At 41.5% G+C, this 22,464-nt stretch overlaps 1 protein-coding gene and 1 long non-coding RNA gene across 5 annotated transcripts in view; one reads left to right on the forward strand and one right to left on the reverse strand.

Moving 5' to 3' along the window:
• CACNB2 (calcium voltage-gated channel auxiliary subunit beta 2) overlaps window positions 1–14,460 on the reverse strand; it is a 223,183-nt gene extending 208,723 nt beyond the window's left edge. For 2 of the 4 annotated variants that reach the window (XM_015853452.2, XM_015853450.2), the window contains exons 1-2: window positions 14,230–14,460; window positions 4,032–4,124 (exon numbers count right to left, since the gene is read on the reverse strand). In XM_015853452.2, coding sequence (XP_015708938.1) covers window positions 4,032–4,124; window positions 14,230–14,325 — 189 coding nt within the window. In that variant the 5' untranslated portion in view covers window positions 14,326–14,460. The remainder of the gene's footprint in view (window positions 1–4,031; window positions 4,125–14,229) is intronic. The other 2 variants (XM_015853453.2, XM_015853451.2) reach the window with 2 other exon arrangements.
• Window positions 14,461–14,532: 72 nt separating this feature from the next.
• The window catches only part of LOC107309057, a 45,434-nt gene continuing 37,502 nt past the window's right edge, over window positions 14,533–22,464 (forward strand). Inside the window, exons 1-2 of the long non-coding RNA XR_001553054.2 lie at window positions 14,533–14,951; window positions 15,930–16,020. This is a non-coding gene — a long non-coding RNA (uncharacterized LOC107309057). The remainder of the gene's footprint in view (window positions 14,952–15,929; window positions 16,021–22,464) is intronic.

The raw sequence follows: 22,464 nt of genomic DNA on the forward strand, positions 1-22,464 counted from the left end.
CTGCCTCTGTGATTAATCATTAGGATTTAAAATAAAACCTTGACAAAGACAGGTCCAGAAGTGCAAGCACAAAATACGTAATGCTATCAGAACATGCAATTGCTTAAAATAATGTTGCTGGGAAGTGCCACAGTGTTGTCTGCAAAATATTTTGTTTGATGGGTATTTTGAAAAACCCTTGGGAACAAAATCATTACCATGCATCAGTCAAAATGGCAGCAAGCACAGATCAGATCCAATTCAGTCTTTCCTAGCTTACCCCAACAACAAGCTGCTTATCACTCCAAACCTCAGAAAAGATGGTGAAAACACAGTGTTCTTCAGCTCCCTAAAGACTGATTAAAGTTATCTAGAAGTCAATTAAAGCATGGTGTGTTTCTCCCTCCCAGATACACTGCTTAATTGCTAATATGAGTTCACAACATAGGAAAAAAAAATAATTCTTCCTTCTGCTGTTGAAAAGTCAAACAGGAGCTGCTCACAAATGGAAGGAAGTCCAAGCTGTTATTTTCTAATGCTCCAACATCATAAATAATACTCTGGAGACAAAATGAAACAAACAATTCTAAAATAAAAAAAAATCAAGCTGATAGGAATATGATCCTAAGCATCCTCCTAAAACCTTATAAGTTTTCAGTATCATAAGTGAAAAACACAAATAAAAATCCATATCAACAGATAAAGTTCATAGTACAGTGAAGATTTAACTGCATTGAAAAGAACTGCTTTAAAATTTTTATCTTATATATATGTATAAAATTGCTCTTGCTTCAGCTTAATGCTTCTTTTATATGTACCAGTAACAACACTGGATAAATGGCTCTGCTCTTTTTCCTTACTCTGAAAAACAAATTTCAATGGAAAAGATCATTGTGCACAGGGTCGTGCAGAGTGCATTTCATCCTCCTTATACAACAGCAGCAATTTTCAAGCAATTTGAATAAAATATTACTTTGTTCTCTCTCATTCAAATAAAACTAAGTTGGCATTGTTTTTACTACTGTAGCACTTAGTATGCACTGCGGGAAACATGCCAGGAACATACCGGAGCCAGAGGTGCATGTGTCCTTAAAGAAACGGTAAAACACAAACACAATAAAGCTTTGTCAGTGCAAGTAATAGATATCAACTGCCTACTCCTACAGTAGCTTTAGCTCAAATGGCCAGCATCTCTATGGATTGAAATGTCTGAATCCTGTTTCCAACTTGCTCTTGCACAGTATCTCCAGCGTGTTGCTCTTACACATTTTTTCAGGACTAAACATATTTGTTTTCTCTTATCCAGCACCGATTCCCAGCAGTGCTTGCAGCAAGAACCTGCTCACCTTTCAAAGCTCACCCAGTGAAAGGCCAGGTCAGCTGCAGATGACTCAAAAGGACTTTCCAGACATTCTTTCTTGATTATAGTCAGATTTCAGCAATAAATGCTCAGGACAACTCCAGGAATCACTCTGTCACATAGATGGCAGTATTTGTAGAGGTGCATGTGGAAGTTGCAGGATAAATTAAGAAGTAAGTGTGAAAGGAAGAGAGATGAAAGGAAAGAAGTCAAGGGGAAAATGAAAACATAAATATAAAAAAAAAAAAAAAAAGCATCAACAGGCACAATGAGCACTGCGGAAACAAACAGGTTGTGTGCATCTCACATGCAAATCACAATTACTGCCCGCACACCTACAAACAGCTCACCAAACCAAAAGTGACTTTCCAATTTTGAGGTAACAATACTACATAAGAGAGCCTATTATTGGTTCTACTGGTTTTTAATTTGTCCGTTCTACTTATCTGCTGCACTCATCCATTTCATCAAAGTCTTGGACCCATTTTTTTTCTCCTTTAAATAAATGGTTATGGCAGAACAATTAAGTTCATTTATATAATGTAAAATATTCTCCAAGAGAGAGATGAAGAGAAGGCAATATGCAGCAGGGAGGGAAGGGCAGAGCAGCTGAGCCAGCAGAAAGCAGTTGCACCCACTCTGCTTAATGTATGGAGCATACATTAATTAGCATAAGAGAAGAGTAAGCAGTCCCAGGAGGACCAGCACAGATAAGCCTGCTGAAGATGCAGTCTAAAGTCTGAAATAAACCTTCTAGCACCAACTGTGAAGATGTATTTCTATGCACCTGGTACAACTCAAACTCTACTCGTAAATGATTTGCTAGGAATGTTTGTGATTTTTATATTTTATTTTTAGTTTTGGACAACACCAAATAACGTATTTATCCATTAACACCCCTTCATTATTTTCACTGACAATATCATATCAAAACTGAGTTTTCTTCAAATGTCTTTTAAATCTCTGAGTTTTCCAAGCAGATCAATTCCCTCCCCACCCCCACCCCCAAAAAAGCCATTTTTATTGTATCACTTGAGTAACTACTAAAATTGGAGTTAGAGAATGATATAAAACTCCTTTGTAAAAATCTGCTCTTGAGGTATTTGTGGTCTGTGTTCCCTTCACAGCCCTGGAACTTATACAGACTCCTTTAGACTATAGCTCACCTACCCTGATTTATAATTCTGTTTTCAAAATTTTGATGAATCATTTCCCACATTCTATAATCAGATAGATCTCTGTTGACTACAATAACCCAACTGAACATCTATGCAGAGTCTGAAGATCCATCTTCTTTGCCCTGCTCCTATGAATGATACCAAGAAGAGATACTTAAGTCTAAATTCAGACCTCACTTAAGTAAACAAGAAAGTCAAAGAGCTGTGCGTAGCTGGTGTAAAATAAACACCCTTACTCTGTTAAAAATGTTCCAAGCTGAGTTCAACATCCAGGAGGAGCTAAGGAAAACAGCAAAACAGATTCCTTACAAAGAATTCTCGGGACAGGGAGATCTGTTGCAGCTCCCAAACACTACTTTGTCTTTCTCAGAGTATTTTTGAACAGGACAAAATATCATAAATCAGTGATTTATTGATCCAGGTTTTCTTCTTCATCTTGTTCACTGCCACTGACAAACTCTCATGATCAAGTAAAACTTCACATCTATATCCAACAGACCTGTCTCTTTCAAATCCATGGCCTATCACAAAACCTGCTAGTATGATCACAGAAGGACAAAGCAGAACATTTTTTGCAAACAGAGGATGCATACTGAAACAACTAATGCAATAGCAATGGAGTCACTGAACATTCTGAAACTGGGACACATGCAAGACAAGATAGATGAGAGGGAAGTCGGGTGTTTCCTTATAGTAAAACCAAAAACTGCAATTAAACCTTCTGAGTTCCAGAAACCCTTCAAAAAAAAAGTTAACAAATCTATGTTTGTAATGCTGCAGCTTAAATCAGCGAGGAACAAACAAGTGTATTTCTGGCTCTTTGGATAGCTGCAGTCATGGTACAGCTCTAAGCACCCTTTGTGCTCTCTGGGTTATTCTCTACTATAGGCACATAGAAACTTGCTCTCTTAGTTCTATAGCCAAAGATCCTTCACCATGTACTTTATTACCTCTGTTGACCAGATCAAGTTTTTTGTCAAGCACCCACCCCTGTCTAGAACACTCACGAGGCTCCATGTAAGAAGGGATGCCAAATACATGTACACAGGAACAGGTTATGGAACCCTGCAGCTTTTCCTGGCCTTTCAGTATCTGTTTGATGGGCACAATGCTGCCAGGAATTTACCCTCCAAACCATGCCTTTAAATAACACCGAGAGGAAAGCATAACAGTGAGCACTGCCTTGCACAGCACTATTTTAAGCAGGAAATCCCCAGGACCAGTAGGTTTTGATGCTTTCTCCTAAATGTTGCCCCTTTAGGCACTGCTGTGAGACTCCACCTCCTCTTCCAGCTTCAACCACCTGACAGCACTACAGCAAAAAAATAATGAAAACTACTATACTTTTCTGCCAAGATCAAAACAATAGCAACCAAATATTTTTCCCTGCCTTGGCAGAAAATTGTACTAATCCTCAGGCTACAGCATCACTCTTTGATTTGACAATTTGTAAAAGAGAATTATTTGAACATTAACACCAAGTCCTCTAGACATAAAAGCTGAATACCACATACCTGGCGTACAAAACTGTTAGAGGTAGTGTCAGAAGACGTACTCCCGTCTGATCCTTTAAACCGATTTTTTCTTCTTGCCCCTTTACCATAAGACTGTCAAAAAGAAATAAAAAGGAAACAGATTAGGGATACAGCGTTAGTTTGTGTTGCACAGACAGCTCTCAGCTCAAGCTTTACCAGTGCCTACCAGGCCAGCAGAGCTTCAAATGATCAGCTTTGTGCCAATGGATAACCACTGTTCAGTAAGTTACTAATGGGCTACATGCGTATGTGCTCATTAACAAAGTTAGATTTGGCCAATTGAGCTTTCAGTGTTTATTTTTTCACATTCAGGTTTGGAGAAGCACTTACAAACTCGTATAGACGTATTATTCACGCAAGTCAAAATAACTAAAAAATACAGCTACTTTTGCAGCTCGCCTAAATGCACAAGCTGGGACGGGCAATATTGGGTCAGCCTCGAGCACACCACGGCTGTGAGCCAAGTCAGCTGAGGGAACAGCAAGCAGTAGCCAACAGCTCTTTGATTTAGAAGATATGAACTGAGGATAAACATAAAAAAAATGACAATTTAGAAAAAAGAAAGTTAAATTGAGGAAAAATATCATAATAGATAAAGAACTGAATATGAAACTGGAAGGGTACGTATAACTGAAAAAGCATTGTAAGAGTTCCAAACCATGCTATTTGCAACCACCTTTTAGGGAATGACAGTAAACCACATTGTGACCACCTCAAATGTTTCCAGATAAGGCAGAATCTTGCAGATTTGTTCTGTACAACTACATTAGGATACAGCCCTTTATATCTAGTCATATTTCTAAAGTTCATCTAAACTCACAATAAAACCATGTCTTGACAACTTCAAATGTTATTTTCCTTAAGACTGATAAATGTACTTTTTTGTCACTCATCACTCTGCTTTAAAGGTCACTTTATTAATCTATCTCTCTGGCTCACATCTCCTGTCTTTAAATACTTCCCACAGGTCCCAGCAATAAGCATGGTCTTTCTTTTCACTTCCAAGGTCTGCTTTGGCTTATATCCAATCTTAGCCCCCATCTTGCATTCATCACTTAACTTTAAAGTTCCACAATAAGTCAGGGGAAAAAAAAAAACACATAAAAACAACAACAAAAAAGAAACCAAAAACTACAGCAGCCACCCTCACCTACATGCTGAATTTTCAGTTATTTGTACCATATCTTCCCCCCAGATTAACTCACTGTCCTTTCCCCAAGAGCATAAATTCCCTTACAGAAATTTCACTAATTGATTTAAAGCATGCCACTGAAAATAACTTTTAAAAAGCCTTGCTAATAGTGTGCCAGTATGCTGATACCTCACTATGTTACAGTAAGTAATTATATTAGCTATTTATTATTATTATTTTTTGAAACTCTCAGTCCATGCATCCACATAATCCAGCCATCTCTGGCCATAAGCTGCTATTGGTCCTGAGTGTAGGGACAATGAGAAAACTGTGATCAATGTATTGGAGAATGAGCTTGCAAACATGTTACAGTGCAGACAGCAAACCTCAGGATGAAACCTTGATTGGGTGCACAAGTGTGTCCCCTCCTGGGTTTGAGCAATGTGCAGAGAACAAGGAGGAGTTTCAGACACAAGTCCCATCAGCTTTTATAGCAGGAAAGGACAGGCTCAGAGGCAGTTAAAATTTCATGCTGGAACCATCTACTGATATGACTTCAAAGTCTGAGCTTTGACTCTTAACTAACAAATGTTAAATATGACAGAACACATCAGAGCCTAAAAGTAATCGTGGAGGATGACAAATAGGCACTACTAAGTAAGATCATTTTTCAAATCAACAAATGCAGATAGTTTGCCTCCAAGAGATGGAGCAGAACCTCAGGCTATATACAGACCACTAATGTTAACTCCGGGGGACTTCAGAGCTCTGCTTAGACTCCAGCATTACACCAGAATTGTACTTTAAAAACAAACAATAGATCTGCCAGCCTGACACTGACTCTCAGCAAAATAATTTAATGTGCTACATCATTGAACTAACAATGACTTAAGAGCAACAATCTTTTCCCAAACTGTGGATTTATGGTAAAGACATTTTGCCAAATTAATGCAAACAGGAATTAGTACTAACAACATGTGGCTTAAGTCAAACTATGAAAAAAATAAATAATAAATATAATAGCATAGTGCATATCACGGGGATGAAAATACGACTTTCTGATGAGTCAAGTAAGTCACGAAACATAAATTGAAAAGTGAACCAGGAATGATTTCACATGGTTGTGTTTCTAAATGGAATCTTTGGCAAATGAAGAAAATGTTAATCCTACAATGGACTTTACAGATCTGTAAGAATAAAGAGTAGACTGGAAGCGCTATTGCCAGTAAATCATTGGAGATATTTTCCAGTTATTGTTAGACAGCTCTTTGCAAGTCATCTCTGTCCCACACGACAAGATAGAATATTAAGATCACATGCAATACATACAAATTGTCTTTAAGATTGATCACCTTTATATAAAAACACTTTATTTTTCAATCAAAATTTACCAGTTATTAAAAATTGCTATCACCAAAGCAACTAGAGTGGAGCAGTTACCTGTCAACAATCAAGGTATTCAATAGTAACTCAAGTATATAAAGAATCTACATAAAAAACTAGGCAATTTCATACATAATGGACATTACAATACTGTGTAATATCTGAGGAGATACTAGAACAATGAATATATATTCTCTTCCACAATCACATTTCTGCATTTGCAACAAGTCTCTTTAATATTTACTTTACTTACAGAATCATTTATTCAGTTTTATAAAACAAAAAAATTACTGCAAAAGCAAAATAGGAACAGTACAACAGTACAACAGTATTTACAAGGACAAGATAAACAAGACCAGAATAAAAAAGCATTGCTAGCAGTGAGATAAACTGCTTCTCTACCTGCATAGCAACAACTAAAAGCCTTCATTTCAGGCAACATCACAGCCCAAATCCACCTCAAATGCACTCTTATCGTGATTTTTCAGTCATTGTTTCTTATTTTGTTTGGTTTTTTTTTTTTCATACACAGCAGCCTGCAGTTTTGTTCCAGTCTTATATAAGCAAAAAACTGTTGAAGGGCACCAGCTGCATGGCAACTTTGCACACGGGACATGTCAGACAGGATGGCAGGCTGTAGGGAGGGCCCACGGTGCAGCTGCTTTAATGCACGGACTGATTCCGAGTTAGAGGAAAGGGAGGACAGCTTCAGTATGTGCGAAGAGGCTGATTTGATGGCTGTTCTTGTTATTTTGAAGGATACCAATCTGGAACTACATTTGCCTTCTATGCCTTCCAAGCCTATTCCCACAGCCAGAAATTCTGGAAACTTTGTCCTAAACATGTGACAAGTTTTCTACAAACAAACAGATTTCAAAAAATGATTAAGTGTCTCTGTCATGTGAAGAACCATGAACACTCATCCTGTCATATTCATTATGTTTAGCTCTTTTAATGTTGGGGTTTTTTGGGGTTGGTTTTTTTTTTTTGTTTTTTGTTTTTGTTTTGTTTTTGTTTTTTTTTGCATAAGAGCTTCACGCAAGAACAAGATCCTTTGTACCAAAAGAAAAAATAAACACATAATGTACCAGATACATGTAATTCTGTGGGGAAAATAAATAAATAAATCACAGTGAACCCAATATGTTACTGTGATTTCCCTATGAAAATCAGCTGTCTAATCTATGTTCTATTCAGCAGTCGGCTGTAATTGTGTAGCTAAAAATAAAGGGCTGAATCACGATGTGTGAGCATTGGCCAGCAAAAGCAACAACCTGAGGCACCTTCTTTAAACATAGTAGTCCTGCCCACAAGAACCACCCTAAATCCATCCTGTACCATAACTCAGCCCAGCTCATTTTAATACAGCAGGCTCCAGTCTTGACAATAAGTCTGTTTATATAAGAAGCTTACTGAAGGAAACATTCCCACTGGATTTCAGCATCACTCCTTACACAAACAAAGATCTGTATGCCTGTAAGTGTTTACAGGATCAAAACTGTAGCTTGGTTTATTAGTCAGATGTGTGAAGTTCTTTTACAATCAGCGGAGCTGCCAGAGACAAGAAACACAACCACACGCATTTATGTCCTACAGCTTCTTAAAATACCTGGCAGACTATGTGTAGCCCTAAAAAAAATCTACCGAAGTCATCTTGTAAAGAGCAGTTTCATCAACAGACTTAATAAAGTGAAGGACGACTGTTTTCCAGCCCTGACGCACAAGTACATTGTGCAACCTTTGTTCAGACCGTGTAATCAAACAAAATATGGGGATCATATGAAGCATTAAAGGCATGAACAGCAGTTTCCTAGTAATTAACAGTTTCATATACAGCTCCTTCAAGTTATTGCAAATAGATGAGATTAACGTTGCCCGGTGAATCCCTCCAATTTTAATGAGTTTCTGCTCTAATATGTGAAAGGCATCTATCTGTAATGTTTAACCCTCTAACAAACATAACAAGTAGAAGGCATGCTTTATCATTGTATCAAAATCCTATCATCTGGAAGAGGCGTTGAAACATTTCAGATGGTTGGCTATACACAGCCAGGGAACTGATCTTTAGTGGAAGTCTGGAAAAAGCCTTCACCAGCAGCCACTCCAGTGGTATCTTATACCAAAGAGAAATAGACGTAGTGTAAGCCTGAGTCTTTACTAATTATAACAGATAAAATAGTATCAGCCATCAAGACTGATACCATGGTTGATAGCAAAGATAAATTCAGGAAACAGGAGCCACCCATGGAAAGCTTCCCTCTGCTGGACCTACTCTAAGAGTAAAAGAAGGAGCAGAAGAATTAGGCATCAAAGTTGCTGAATTGGATTCAAGTCTTGAAATGGAAAATTATCTCAGAAAGGAAACAGGGAGAAAAGGAAACAAACAAAACAAAACAAAAACAGAAAATAAACACTCAGAGCTGGAATGAAGCTTACATGACTTCAAACGAACAAATGTCCAGTTACAAGGATCAAAAGAGTACCAAAAGGTAAAGAAAAAGGCCTCAGTATTGAGCTTCCCAGGACTCCCTAGTTCCATCCTACCAATGGAATGAAGGCAACAGCAATGTTGGGCACAACAATGTGTCCAAGGCTGGCCTTGTTCCTAGAGCTGGGGTTGCAGCTCACCCTACATTTGCCCTGTGATATGCCTTCAGTGAGGAAGCTGCCTACAGAACACAGACTCGTGTTCCCATAGCAGAGAAGAATCCCAAAGTTAGGTGTCAAAACCTGGATTTCTTCAAAAAACAAAACAAAAACAAACAAACAAACAAACAAACAAAAAGCCCCACCACTTGCAATGATGACAATACAGAAAAGACTGGGAATCCCCTGAGAAATCTTATCACAGTGAGGATCTCCATAGTCCCCAAGTTCACACCAAGTTCTCACAAGTTAAAGTGCTGAGGCTGCTAAGTGCATTCAACAGCCCTTCCTTAAAATTTAATACCTATCCAACTAAACAACTAAACACAAATAAGATTACTTATCCAAACTTGCATACATCATCTCAGTATAAATATTTGACAAATGCCATTTTTTCTCCCACTAAGAAGAAACCACTTCTGCTGAGAAGAAACCTTTCTGCTGGTCTGCAATAAAGTCTTTCTAGTTCTTCCACCAGAAACAGCCCAGTTCTCACCAGTTTGTGCACTTCTGAGCCAGCTCCCTGTCCTCCCACTCTCCCTCTGGTGCCCCTGGTCTGGGCACCCAGTATTTTCCACTTCAGCAAATAACAGGTTTTGAACCTGACCTCTCCACTTTCCAGAGACTCAGGACACCACATTGGTCGAATCCTTTTGCCTTCCTCCCCCTTGCACCACTGACAATGTCTGCTCCCAACAGAACTCATAACATCAGCTGGCACAGAGGCCTGTGCCCAAACCCAACCATGTCTCCCACAGCCTTTAGAATCAGACACTACAGTTGCAGGCCATGCACCTTCTCCTCGCTGTGAGTTTATTTATTTCTTTTACACACAAAAGAGACCTGTCTTGGTAAAAGACTTGCAGGAATAACGGCTGCCTATGGAAAGTTTCTTTTTGCCCTGCATGGCAGGAAGGCTGATTTGGGTTGCCTTGTGTTATTTTGAAACTCTCCTGTCCTGGCACAGAAAAGAACTGAGAAAAAAGAAGCAGAAGTAACTGAGAACCCAGAGAAACCAAGCTTGGAAGGGTACAGGAACTTTTCATCCACAACAGTTCAAACTGACAAACCCAGAGACAAAACAAGATAAAAACAGAGATTGCCTCTAGAAAATGGCTAACTCTCAAAGAAGTTAGGAGTGAATCTGCTAAATTGCTTCAGAGAGACTTTGCAGACTAGGCAGATGTTAAGAAAAAAATGCAAACAGTAACTATAGTCCACAGATACTGATGACGTGCAACACCTGAGTGACAAAGAAATGTCTCTGGATGAGACAACCACACATCTTTACCTGTTACTGGTGAATTTTGGACAATGCAAAACAAACCCTGAAAACATGGTAAGGTTATCCATAAAGTAACAGCTGAAAGTTGAAGGGCTTTCTTTAGTTAATGACTGAAAAAATGTATTTTTGTCAGCAAGGGGTGAAGGAGGTGACCATATCAGGACAGAAAATACTACCTCTTGCCCAGGACCAAGTCCAGTGTATTAGTTTGATTTCTTCTCTTCTTTATTCATATATAGTCCTGCTCCCACATCTGGCCTGCAGGGATGCTGCCAGAAGAAAGTAAAGCCTTCCATGCCTCTATTGAGAATGGCAGTTGTGACTGTATGAGCAAAAAAAGGGGATATAAATTGTGTTTGTTTGGCTCCTACAAGGCATTCCCTCTAGTTAGACCGGAGAGATACAATGTTGCAAACATTCGCTGGAAGAATAAGTAAACGCTGCACATCCTGATAAATCAGCTTAGCTAAAATGGAGCAGCAGAGGGCAGTGTGATTAATCCGCGGGGAGTATATCGCCGTTCCCTTCAGCCCTCATCACCGCTGGACAGGCGGGAGGGAACGGTGTCATCTGAAAAGACAGATAGAAACCTAGGAAGGGCAGGGCCAGCAACTGCACGGATATTCTCGAGTTGTCAGCACTCACATTACTCCAAAATTCCCGTGAGCATCAGTTATGCTCAGGATAGAATGAGATCTGAGGGCACCCATCCCGACCCCACACTGCACCCCGAGCAGCAGGCAGCACCTGCCCATGCCAAGTGCCACCCAGCTGCCTTTGGGCCAGGAGGGGGGAGCACAGAACAGTACCGAGCCACACGGGAAATCCAAATGCGAGTGAAGGAGCTGGAGAAAACAATTAAGAAGGGAACTGTTTTCATTTCAGATGTGTCAGGCTGTTAGAACCTGCGCTGGAAGATGATAGATAAGAAGGCAAGGGGAAAAAAAAAGAAAAAAAGAAAAAAAAAAACAGAAGGAAAATGATAATGGGGAATAGAGAAGAATTCATCCAGGGCACAATGCCTCCTCCTTCGACGAGGCAGCCTGTTGTTGCCTGCTAAGCGTCTTCATTATATTGTCTTAGCAATATCCCATGTAATTTAGTGACCTGAGTGCAAAGGCTGTACCTATAGCACAAGCCAGGAAGTCGTGATATGGGAAAACAGAAATTACATCTCGTGATTCCTGGGGATTGATGGACTTTTAATTGGGATCAGAAAAAAAAATTAGATGATGGGAGAAAAAAAAAAGAAGGAACGAAAACTTCCTCGAAAGGCATTAATATGCCCTGATGTAGTATGTTATATACAAATTGCCATAGCATCTGTGTTAATTAAAATGATTCATTTGCATATTTGGATTCAGATTTCTAGATCTGAGAGGTTCTTGAAAGAAAGATTTTAAGGTGGTAATGAAATTGATTTTGCAAAAATCGGGTACTGATTATAAACCACCGATACGGCTCAACAGTTTGCTTGTTCTGTGATGTCTGAAAATCAGATGCTGAGTTTATTACAGAAGGGTGACACATAAAATGCTACAAGCGCAGTGAATTGTGCCACTACCACCAGCACATGTACACGCCTGGCCAAACCAGATAGCTAAAAGAACACCACAAACCCTGCCTCGAGTGGCGCCACGGTGAGCACCCAGAATTACATACCTACAGTAACACAGACTTAAAGCCACAGTGTTCTAGGTAACAGAGAAACAGGAACACTTGCTCCCAATGCAAAGAACTTTCCAGGGAGAGCATGGTACCAATGGCAGGATCAGCACCTGCAGGGATTTATTCCTTTTGCAGATCTTGTTAGAAAAACACACTATAAAAATAATAGGTTATATGCAGGGACTATCCAGGAACAGTTCATGTATTTAATAATCTTTTAAGAGAAAATGCTTTCAGAGTGTTAACTGCATTCACACCTCTGCCAAGCAGCGATGAGTTTGGCCAAAATTGATGACCGGGTACAATCCAAGGTAACGACCATGATGTACAGCCAGATTAAAAGAAACACTCAGCTTTGCAAAAGTAAAATTCTTGGGTAAGAGAAATCCTGAGACTTGTTACGAGCACACAGAGCTTCTTCAATTATATTTTGCTTCATCATAATTACCAAGAGTAGCACTTCAGAGGGAATACTTTAAGGAGAGATAGCACTCCATAGGCTCACATGGTTTTTTCCTTCCTGATGCATTACTTGGCACGACATTTTTCTAGGATTGATACATAAACACCTCAGTGAAAAAGACAGTGGTGGGTATAGCTGAAGGACCCGTCGGCAACCTACTTGATCACTCACTCTCTCTCATTAAGCTTCTCCTTCTCCCTGTGAGCTTTTCTAAAGCAGCAAGATCCTACCATATTGATTTTCTAGAAATCATGTTAATAGAGCAAAATCCCAGACCAGAATAATTGTCTCTCAGTGCAGAGCATGCTAAGGAATGAGGCGAACGTTATTATTCAGCCAAAGGGCTCTTTTTTCCCATAAAGTTATTTCTTCCATACCAACGGTTTACGTAGGTCTAGGGTACGTGTGTATGAAGATGTGATTCTTGTCTTGCCTGACAGAGCCTGGTTCTGAAAACTGAAAATTATTCACTCAACCAAAAAGCTGTGTCACCGCTATCTTAAAAATTGGCTTTTTGGCTTTAGGTGTTCAGAAACCAATTCTATAAAATGGAAGTACTTTACCTGAATAACAGATAATGTAGGTGTTGGCAAGCTGTCTTCCTCTCTAAACAGAGGTTCTTTTTAACTAGTGAAAAGGGGGTGGAGGGTGAAAATCTGCTTTATGATCAATGTTTGACCCGCAGTAACAATGTGTCACGATTTGACAATCACCGATTCTGCACTTAGGGCTGAAAAGATACGAAAAGGGTGTGGGACACAAACGAGTTTATTTGCCACTGCTCCTGGTGGGGCTGGCAAAGCATACGGCCCTGACAGAATGTGCTCTGCGCTCAGAGACTGCAGACGTATCCACAGCCAAAGAGACACTTGCAGCCCCATCTCGGCTGCGTTTCAGTGCTGGGCTTTGCCCTGCTGTCACCGCTCCCAGCACCCACGGAGCAATTAGCTCCCGTGCCAGACGGGCAGCGTCTTCCCGTGGCAATCCGGCACTCCTGCGATGGCACCAGACCGCCTCAGAGGACATAAGGCGTCAGGGAAAGCTTTGGCAGCGGCAAATGAAACAGCCACCCCAAAAGGAAAAAAACTCCGAGCTCGAGCAAGCATGTTTGCAATTTAAAACGCACGCAATCGGATTTTACCACCCTTTGACTGGGTTTAAAAATAGCACCGAAAGTCTTTGTAGCCAACTATTGCAAACTCGAAGGCATTATGCAACGTTCCTCAATTAAACAGGAGCCACCTTTCGGAGCGCAGCCCCCCTCCCCGCCGCTCCCGTCCACCTGAGCGCTCGGACAACCCCGAAGCGGCCGCGCCGCCGCTGCCGGAGCCTCGGAACCCGCTCGGCCCCTCCGCCCCCACACGGCACCAACAGGTTACCGCGGCGGGGAGCCCGGCCGGGACCTGTCACTGACAGGTCACTGATCAGCCGGCTGCTCTCGGCTCGCGCATCCCGGGGGCCGTGGGGACGGCGCCGCTCCGGATGCCAAACTTTTCCGAGCGCGGAGCCCACGCCGAGGGCCGCGCCCCGGCCGCTCCCCTCCGCCCCACCCGACCCCCGAGCCCAGCGATATCCCCGGGCCCCGCCGCCCCCGCCCTACCTGCGCCGCCGCCGCGGGCAGGGGGTTGTCCAGCAGCTCCATCGGCACCTCCTGCGCCGGGCTGGGAGGCGATTTGGCCATGTCGCTCTGGACCATTGGAGTGAAGCCGGGCAGAGCCGAGCCCCGCGGCGGGGCAGAGGCGGGCAGAGCCGAGGCGGGGCGGCGCGGCGCCCCTCAGAGCCCGGCCATGCCGGGGAGCGGGCGAGAGGGCCGAGGCGGGCGGGCGGCGGCGCGGCCCTGCCTGCTGCCGGTGGGGAGCGCGCGGCGCGGCGCCGGGGGACGGGGCACCGCCGGCGGCGGGAGCGGGGGGAGGGCAGGGGGCGGCGCGTGGGGATGAGGGAAAGTGACAGCGAGCATCTCCCTCCCGGCAGCTACCGGGCGGCGGGCGAGGGGCAGCGCCGCCCTCCCCGCGTCCCTCCCTCGCGGCCTCACCGCCGGGATCCGCGGGGGAGGGAGAGAAAGTTGGGAGGGAAGCGGGGTAGGCCCAGCCGGTCCCCGAGCCCCGCTGAGGGAAGAGGGGAGCGCGGGGTGCGGCCGGGCGCTGTGTGAGAAAGGCGCTGCCCGCCACGCCCTGCCCACGGCCCCGCGTGCATCACCGGCTGCGTGAGGCGGTGAACGGCTCCGAGCTTCTCCACAAAGTTCTGTGTTTGTATGTTTTCACCGCACCTCTTGGAGATGCCCGTGCGCGCAGCAGCAGGGGCTGAGGGATTCCAGGCTGGCAGGTGGGACGGAGCTCGTTGTTGGTTGTGTGTAACGATGGCAGAGCAGTGTTAACTGATTTCTGAGGAATCTGTTTGTAAGTTGGCTCAGGAGGAACACACTGCTCCCCTGAGGTGATGGCTGGCCTAATGGAGGAGGCCTCTGAGCACACAGGCACAGGGTGGATGGAGTGGAATAGAGCATGTCCTCTACAGAAAGACTTGTTGCCCCTCCGTATCTTTCTTGGGCCAGGCCTGACTGCATACCAGGCAGCACAGAGAGAAGGTTCTGCTTCTGGTATCACTTTGCGTTTGTGTGATCTCTTATCAATATACAATGACAAATCATTAAGTAAAATCTGAATGGTCTCCCGTGTTCTTTATTAAAATCACAATAGTATCTAAATGTAATATAATAGTCATACAGGAAAAGGAGGCAACGGATCCAAAGCAGCACAAAAGCTGGTTCAAGAAGCACTTTCAAGCTTTCTCCCTCATGAGTGTGGATGATTTATCTCATTTTCCATTACAGTAACAAATTTCCTCTCTGAATTAACTTACCCCTGCAGATTTTCTCATGTGAATGGCAAAAACATCCTACCCACTTTTTATATCATCCTTGGCAAAACAGAACTGTAATGAAAAGAAAGGTTTTCATGTGCCTACGTGTTATTCAAACAGTTAAATAGAGATGCCTACCTGTAAAGGTGCTACAGCCTGGGATACTTCAGATGTCCTCTCGGTGATCATAAGCAAGAGACATTTTCTCTTTACACATTTGATGTGAAAAATGCATGTTTCACATTCTGATATAGGCCTTGGAGCAATTATTTGTCGCCTTCAAATTAGACTGTTTTAGTTGAGTTACATTTTGTGACCACCATAGCAGCTAAGGGAGGACATCGCATAAGTAAAGATTTGTACAAGATCCTAGCACAATATTTCTGTTTATGACTGCTAAGCGGAGTGATTTTATCTGATGATGCTGGCTTTCATTTCCAGAATCTTTACGGCTTTGGAACCATTTATCCTGTTTCAAACACTCTGTACAAACAGCTCTTGATCCACCATGATTCAGTACAGCGTGGACTTGGTAAGTTCTCAATGTCTGCCTATTCTCTCTCACATGGAGGAGGGAGCGGTAGCTATTTAGTTATGTAGCAGTGGTCTCTCATACTGAATTTTTCACTTTGTGTGGGGTATATTACTACTCACAAGTTTGCATTTTGTTTTGTTTTAAATATACCACTCTTTAATAGTGATCGTTTTCAAAGCATTACAGTTTCTAAAACCATAGGTTGTACATCTGTGTTGAAAGGGGATTTCTACTTCCTCATAAATTAGAGCTCAAATGTATCAAATCAAGTTCAGTTTGCTAAGTTTTGTATCTTTAATGATTACTTTTTCTTTATGAGAAGATGAATGTAATATATGTATATATATATTGTTTACATACACAGACACATATGTCACTCCAAAAGCAACAGCTCCTATTTACTTACATGAAAAATACAACCAATAACACTATTAGGTAGAGAAAATTCTTGGCTACAAAACATTGTTTTTCAACATAGCCACCACCATTGGTTATATATATATTTTACCAGTGATGAACAGGAGCCTGCAGGCTGCATTCATAAAGTTGAGTGGAGGTGACCCACTTCACCGTCACCACCCACCACTTCACTGTGATCACATCCACTGTTTGGTCTCCATAAATGTTCAGCAAGTGTCGATGGATGTCAATGGGTGCCATTTTTCTGCATAGAGGAATTCAGTTCCACACCTTTCTTTTCCTGCGCAGCTCCATATCAGAAGCCATTCTGTCATACTGCCTCTCTGCTTTCATCTGCCACATGACAACAAAAAGAATATTGGTGAGAAGGTTCAGCCTCTGCTGCCATACCACCGACATCTGCCTCTGACTCTGTGGGTCAGTGTAATAAAATAGGAGGCATTACTTTTGGAGCAGCCCTAGTAGAAGCACTGTAGAGAACAAGGACTCAGGAAATAAGCTTTTCAAGCCACAAATAATCAAAAGAGAATATAGCTAAGTATAGAGTGTTGGGGTTGTAAATGTTTCTCTAAAAAAATATGTAAAACAAATCACCGACCTCCTCTACATTTCCAAATAGCACATTTATTGTGCTTCTCTTCCTGATAACTAACCTAACTATTCCTTACTAGCAATTATCATTCATTGCCTTGATGTAATAAGCGGTCAGAAGATTAACCGGGAAAAATAACTCTTTCACCCTTTTGTTTGTAGTTCAACAGCATTTTCTAACCTTGAAATGTGCAGCGAAAATCCTTCAACTGAGCACATACCCTCGCTGTCATCCATCCCTCTGTGTGCTGTTTTTGGCCACATCTCCAGGAGAAGGGTCAAAGTGTAAAAACAATATACAGAGATTCCAATTTGCTGGCTGTTTCTCAGGGGGAAAACAACCTGCTATTCCTGACCGCTTCTCAGAAGAAAACCACTTGGCTGTATTTTTCTTTTGCACTCTTATCTGCAATGGAGAGGTGTTGTGCATGCTTATTTGGACTTTTCCAAACATGCAAATTTTAGGAGATTGGAAGAAAAGAGAAGATATTTGTTAAGGGGGAAAAAAGAAAACAAAGAAAACCTTAGGCTGGTTGAGAAGATAAAAATAATACAAGGGTTTTTTTGTTCTTTGAGAGATTAGATGTTCTTCTCGAGCAAGGAGCGCTGTGTTACTTCATACGTTTAATTGTCCTTGCTATCACTACAAGTACGTTGGTCTCCAGCACTGTTTTAACCTTTGCACTATTGTATAGTTGATTTAGCCCATAATTGTAGCAGAAATCTGCAAAAATAAAATGTTTTGCTTTTATTTGAATGAATGCAGCTAAAAGCTAATTACTTAGGCCCAAGGGAGGTGATAAAAACCTGCATAATTAATGACCAGTGAGCTTACGATGTCTGCTATGAAACTACTGAAGTGCTTGCAACTGAATGTATATTTAATGCTCTGATACAGCAAGCTCTTTAGGTATATCAGTTAAAAGAATTGCTGGCCACCTATTCCTCTGAGTCACTTTCTGCTATAGCTGGTAAATTCACTACTTTGAAAACACAAATTCATTCGGTTACCCAGATTTAATATCTCACAACAAACATCGTCCATCTTTTTCAGCAATTAACTGCAAGCTGGCTGCTGGTGTGCAAACTGAAGAGACTTCCCTTCTTTTCGTACTTTATCTTTTCCACAACAAGTCTGAACAAAAGCGCTCAGCTAATATCCAGACTAGCTCACTTGTGAATCTATTATCAGTTTGTATCAGAACACTACACTGGCCTTCTGTTTTAAATGAGCAGATCTGTCCTTCCATCTTGTGTTCATTATGCTTTACTCTGTAGGGTGTAGGTGAGGTGCAACAAAACCTTGATTGATACTGTTTTGATATATTCCTGGGGGACAGGATTAGGAGGAAGAAGTTTCTCCATGATAGAAGAGCAAGGTACAAAGGCTCATGCTACTTGCAAAAGCCACAACACCTAAGCACATATTTTTCAACCCTTTTAAAAACGTGACCAAAAAAGGCACGCTCATGCCTGCTAGCTGCTCACTTTGCAAAAGGCAGTTGTGCTGCCTATGGGTTGTGTACAAATCTCATTTTAATGAAGCACTTCTGTAGAAGTTGCTTGATTCAGATGACATTTTCTTCCCTTTTTCTTTGCCCTCCTGTCATAGCTGAGACCACATATCTTCTTTGTATCCCCAGTCCTTACCAACTATGGTGTTCCTATTTATAGTATTGTTGCTCTCTTATTATTGAATACATGAAACACAAGAGCACAAAAAGGCTTTATGGCACTCTCACCCACAAATATTCTCAGCCCATGTGAGTTACTGACATAAGAGACAACTTTTAATAGACCATCCAGACTGTGTCCAAGAACAGCATCCAAGCTCTTCGCAGCTTCGTTGGCTTGGCCATTCTTCCACCCTTCGCTGAGCCCCAAGCTCAGCTTGTGCTTTTATGATTTAGGGAGGATGTGTTTTTTTGTTTTTTTTCTTTCTACCCAAAAATTTCTTATTTGTGGCACCAAAGAACTCCATTCACAATAAATGGTGTAAGAAAAGACAATGACAACCTCTAATCTGTAGAAAGATTGCAAAACAATCAACATGGTTGACAGTTAACTCATCATTACCAGGGCTGTTGGCACAGTTAACTTGCCTAAGAGTTTACAAACTCTGCACAGATTTATGTATGTGTGGATCTGAAGGCAGATGGCTGGTGGCACTGCTCCACAGTACCATCAAGCCGACTTCATAGTTTGGCATTTGCCAGAAGTCACTTCCCTTCCTCCTCACCTTGGCTGCACTAACCCACTCTGCACATCATCTTGATTCTCCCAGTGTGACACAATCCATTCAGGTACCGAAATTAAAAATGTAGCAGAAAATTAATCATCTTTCTATAGGGTTAATTCTCTGCTGCTTTATCTCCACCAGCCATCTTACTGCCAGATAAGTGCAAGTGCTAGGCGGAGCAGGGGACAGCAGGAGCCCAGTACTTGGAGCAGGGCTGCAGGAATTCCTTCCTGGCAGAACACCAGCTCTGAGAGCAGCTCAGCTATAAACATCAAGCTGCAACCAGGGTCAGTTGTGAAAACATTGCTGCAGAATAATGTCGGTTTGGCTTCTGAAAAGTAATTTTTGGTAAGCGCTTTGAGTTTATGCAGCAAAATGAGGGGGAGGAAGGCAAGTCTTCAAGCTTTTGTTTGTTCCTTCTTTTTCTCCTTCACTGCTAAGCCTTTTTTACTCAGATGCCCCACAATCCTTAACAAGATAGAAATTGTCATTTTGTAAGAGAGCAGTTTTCAATAAATCTTCAGTAGCTTTCAAGTTTCAGAAGAAAAATGACTGTGAAAAAGAAGATATCACCAGTCACGTTAATACAATGATGTATATACTGTACTGTCCACAATCAGTTGTCATCAAACCCATCTTTACTTATGCACTTCCAGAGCAAAATCTTGAGAAAAACTAACAGGTAAATGTGCTGTTACCCAAGCCTGGGATACTCAGGAAGACCAGGTAGTGCTGCCCCTGCTTCATGCCACAGGAACCACTGCTTATAGTGGAAGCCATTAAACACAGCTACACCTCTTTGTCAGCTTTCTGAATGAATAATTTTCAAAGAGAAAGGAATAACTTCCATGAAGCACTTCTTGTTGAAGGAGGGTGTTCTGACAAAGCGTACAATACCAAAATGAACCTTTCATTTTGCTTAAAATAATTCTTTATTAGGAAATCTGTTCATGCTTGTTTTTACTTGCATCCCTTAGAAAATTCTGCTGTGCCCATAGCCCAGTGTGGTTGAGGGTGACTTTTTGTGAAGGGCATGTAGAGAGAACATGAAGGGAAGTGGCTTTAAACTGGAAAATTTAAACTAGATATTAGGAAGGAATAATTTAGTGTGAGAGTGGTGAGACACTGGAACAGATTGCCCAGAGAGGTAACTGCCCCCTCCTTGGAGGCATTCAAGGCCAGGCTGGACGGGACTGTGAGCAGTGTGGAATAGAGGGAGGTCTCCCTGCCTGTAGCAGGAGGTTGGAACTGGATTATCTTAAAGGTCCCTAAAAATAACAAAAGAACTAACTTGAGACAAGACCAAGGCCCTATGCGGCCTGCGCTAGCTCCATGGCAACATACTGCAGCTGCGACTCTCACTCTGCACAGGGGGCATAGGGAGTACTGCTGTTCCCACTGCTGCACAGCAGGTCGAGAAACACAATTTGGACAGTGATAATGAGAACAGCCTTAAAAATTGCCTTCCCAATAATAAAAGTCCTGAAATAGGAATTGCTATAAGATCAAGAACATCAGTCATTTTATTGCTAGACTAGCGGGTATAGATTGGTTCTCTATAAGGAGCCAAAGAAAAAGTAGTTTTGAGTATCATATTAAGCAGAACCAACATTAAAAAACAATCTGTAAATGAACTTTAACTTTTCAAATTTGAAGCTGCTACTACTCTACAACAAAAATTAATGGTGTTAAATCAATTCTTGCAGCTTTGATAGTAATGCACATTTATCTATATTTCCCCATGAGTGAATGAATCACTGTCAGGCCCACAAAAGGAGAGAAACTCTATTATTGATGTCTCTATTTTCTCCTAATGTAGTTCCAGCAAGATGGATTTATTAAAGACCCCCAAAACTAGTCAGACTTCTTTATAAAATAGCTTCCTTAAGCAATGCTTGACACTGGTGTTACATTAGATTCACCTAGTTTTAGAGTGACATGAAATGCTTATCTGAAGGTTGATAAAGTCATATGATATTTCCCAAATAAATCTTTAACTTTACTGGCTTCCTAGCTGAGCCCTCTTTCAGAAGGCTTACATGATTTTGCATTTTCTGGGAATTAGAGTTGGCTAAACAAATGTGGGGAGTACTCAAAATATTCTGCTGGCTATGAAAAGCTTGTCTGGATGCAGTCCTGAAGCCCACCCTTTGCTAACAGTCCCACTGACTGCAGTGAAAATATTCATGTCCACCCGAAGACAGAAGCATCAAAAAGAGAGGAGTTCATGTTTACCTGTTACTTGGGCACTGGGCATTTCTCCCATTTTAGTATTCCTGATTTGTGAACAAGCCGTATATAAATTAGCACCAAAAGAAGTCCTGTATATTGCTTATATTGTTAGTTCCATTGGCCTCAGAGTAAAAGAGTTACGTGGTGCTATACACTACTTTTTAACTGGATACCAGAATTCCAGACAACACGTTTTCTCTCTTCTGTTGAGAATACTTCACTATGGCTCGTAAACAGTAACACAATTATTCCTTCATGTGAGTATTCGAAAGCACTTTATACAAACTAATTAAACATTTACTGAAATAAATATTTTGAAATCTTCCAAACACTCATCTACTATTCAACACACAGCAAAACATGTTTTCCTTTCGACAGGCTAACACAAAACATTTTGAATAGATCAAACACGCATGAAAAAAAAACACCACCACATAATAAAGTCTCCAAAAAACAAAATAATACATTGGTGAGTTATACGGTCAAGGTCTTAACAACTTATCAGTGTTAACCGTACGATTAATTGCTAAGTGGTTTGCAGTTTAGTCCACCGTGAGGTTGTTTGCTTTGAGAAAATTCTCTCCCACATGTTTTGACCAGGAACAAAACCATTTAATTCAGTTTTGCTATATATGTCACCCAGAATAAAGGAAACAATGACAGTAAACACAGTGAGATAATACGGGTAGAAATTTTAGCTGTTTGCAGCCAACCTATTGTTCATGAATCAGCTTCTGAACTCCTGCTGTTTCAAATCCAATATGCTAATTTTAACCAATATTAATTTTTCATTCTCACTCTTATGTTGAGTGCAATAGTTCTCAAACTGGTAAAGAGGCCATTTGGCCACCAATTTGACTGAGTCAGGAATGTCCTAAAGCAGAGAATGGTCACCTATACAGCCACTGCATCTTTATTTTCTTCATGGCTCCTTCTGAAGCAAGGTTTGTTTTTTACTG

Source organism: Coturnix japonica, chromosome 2 (assembly GCF_001577835.2).
Source record: "Coturnix japonica isolate 7356 chromosome 2, Coturnix japonica 2.1, whole genome shotgun sequence".
In the NCBI taxonomy this organism is placed as follows: Eukaryota; Metazoa; Chordata; class Aves; order Galliformes; family Phasianidae; genus Coturnix; species Coturnix japonica.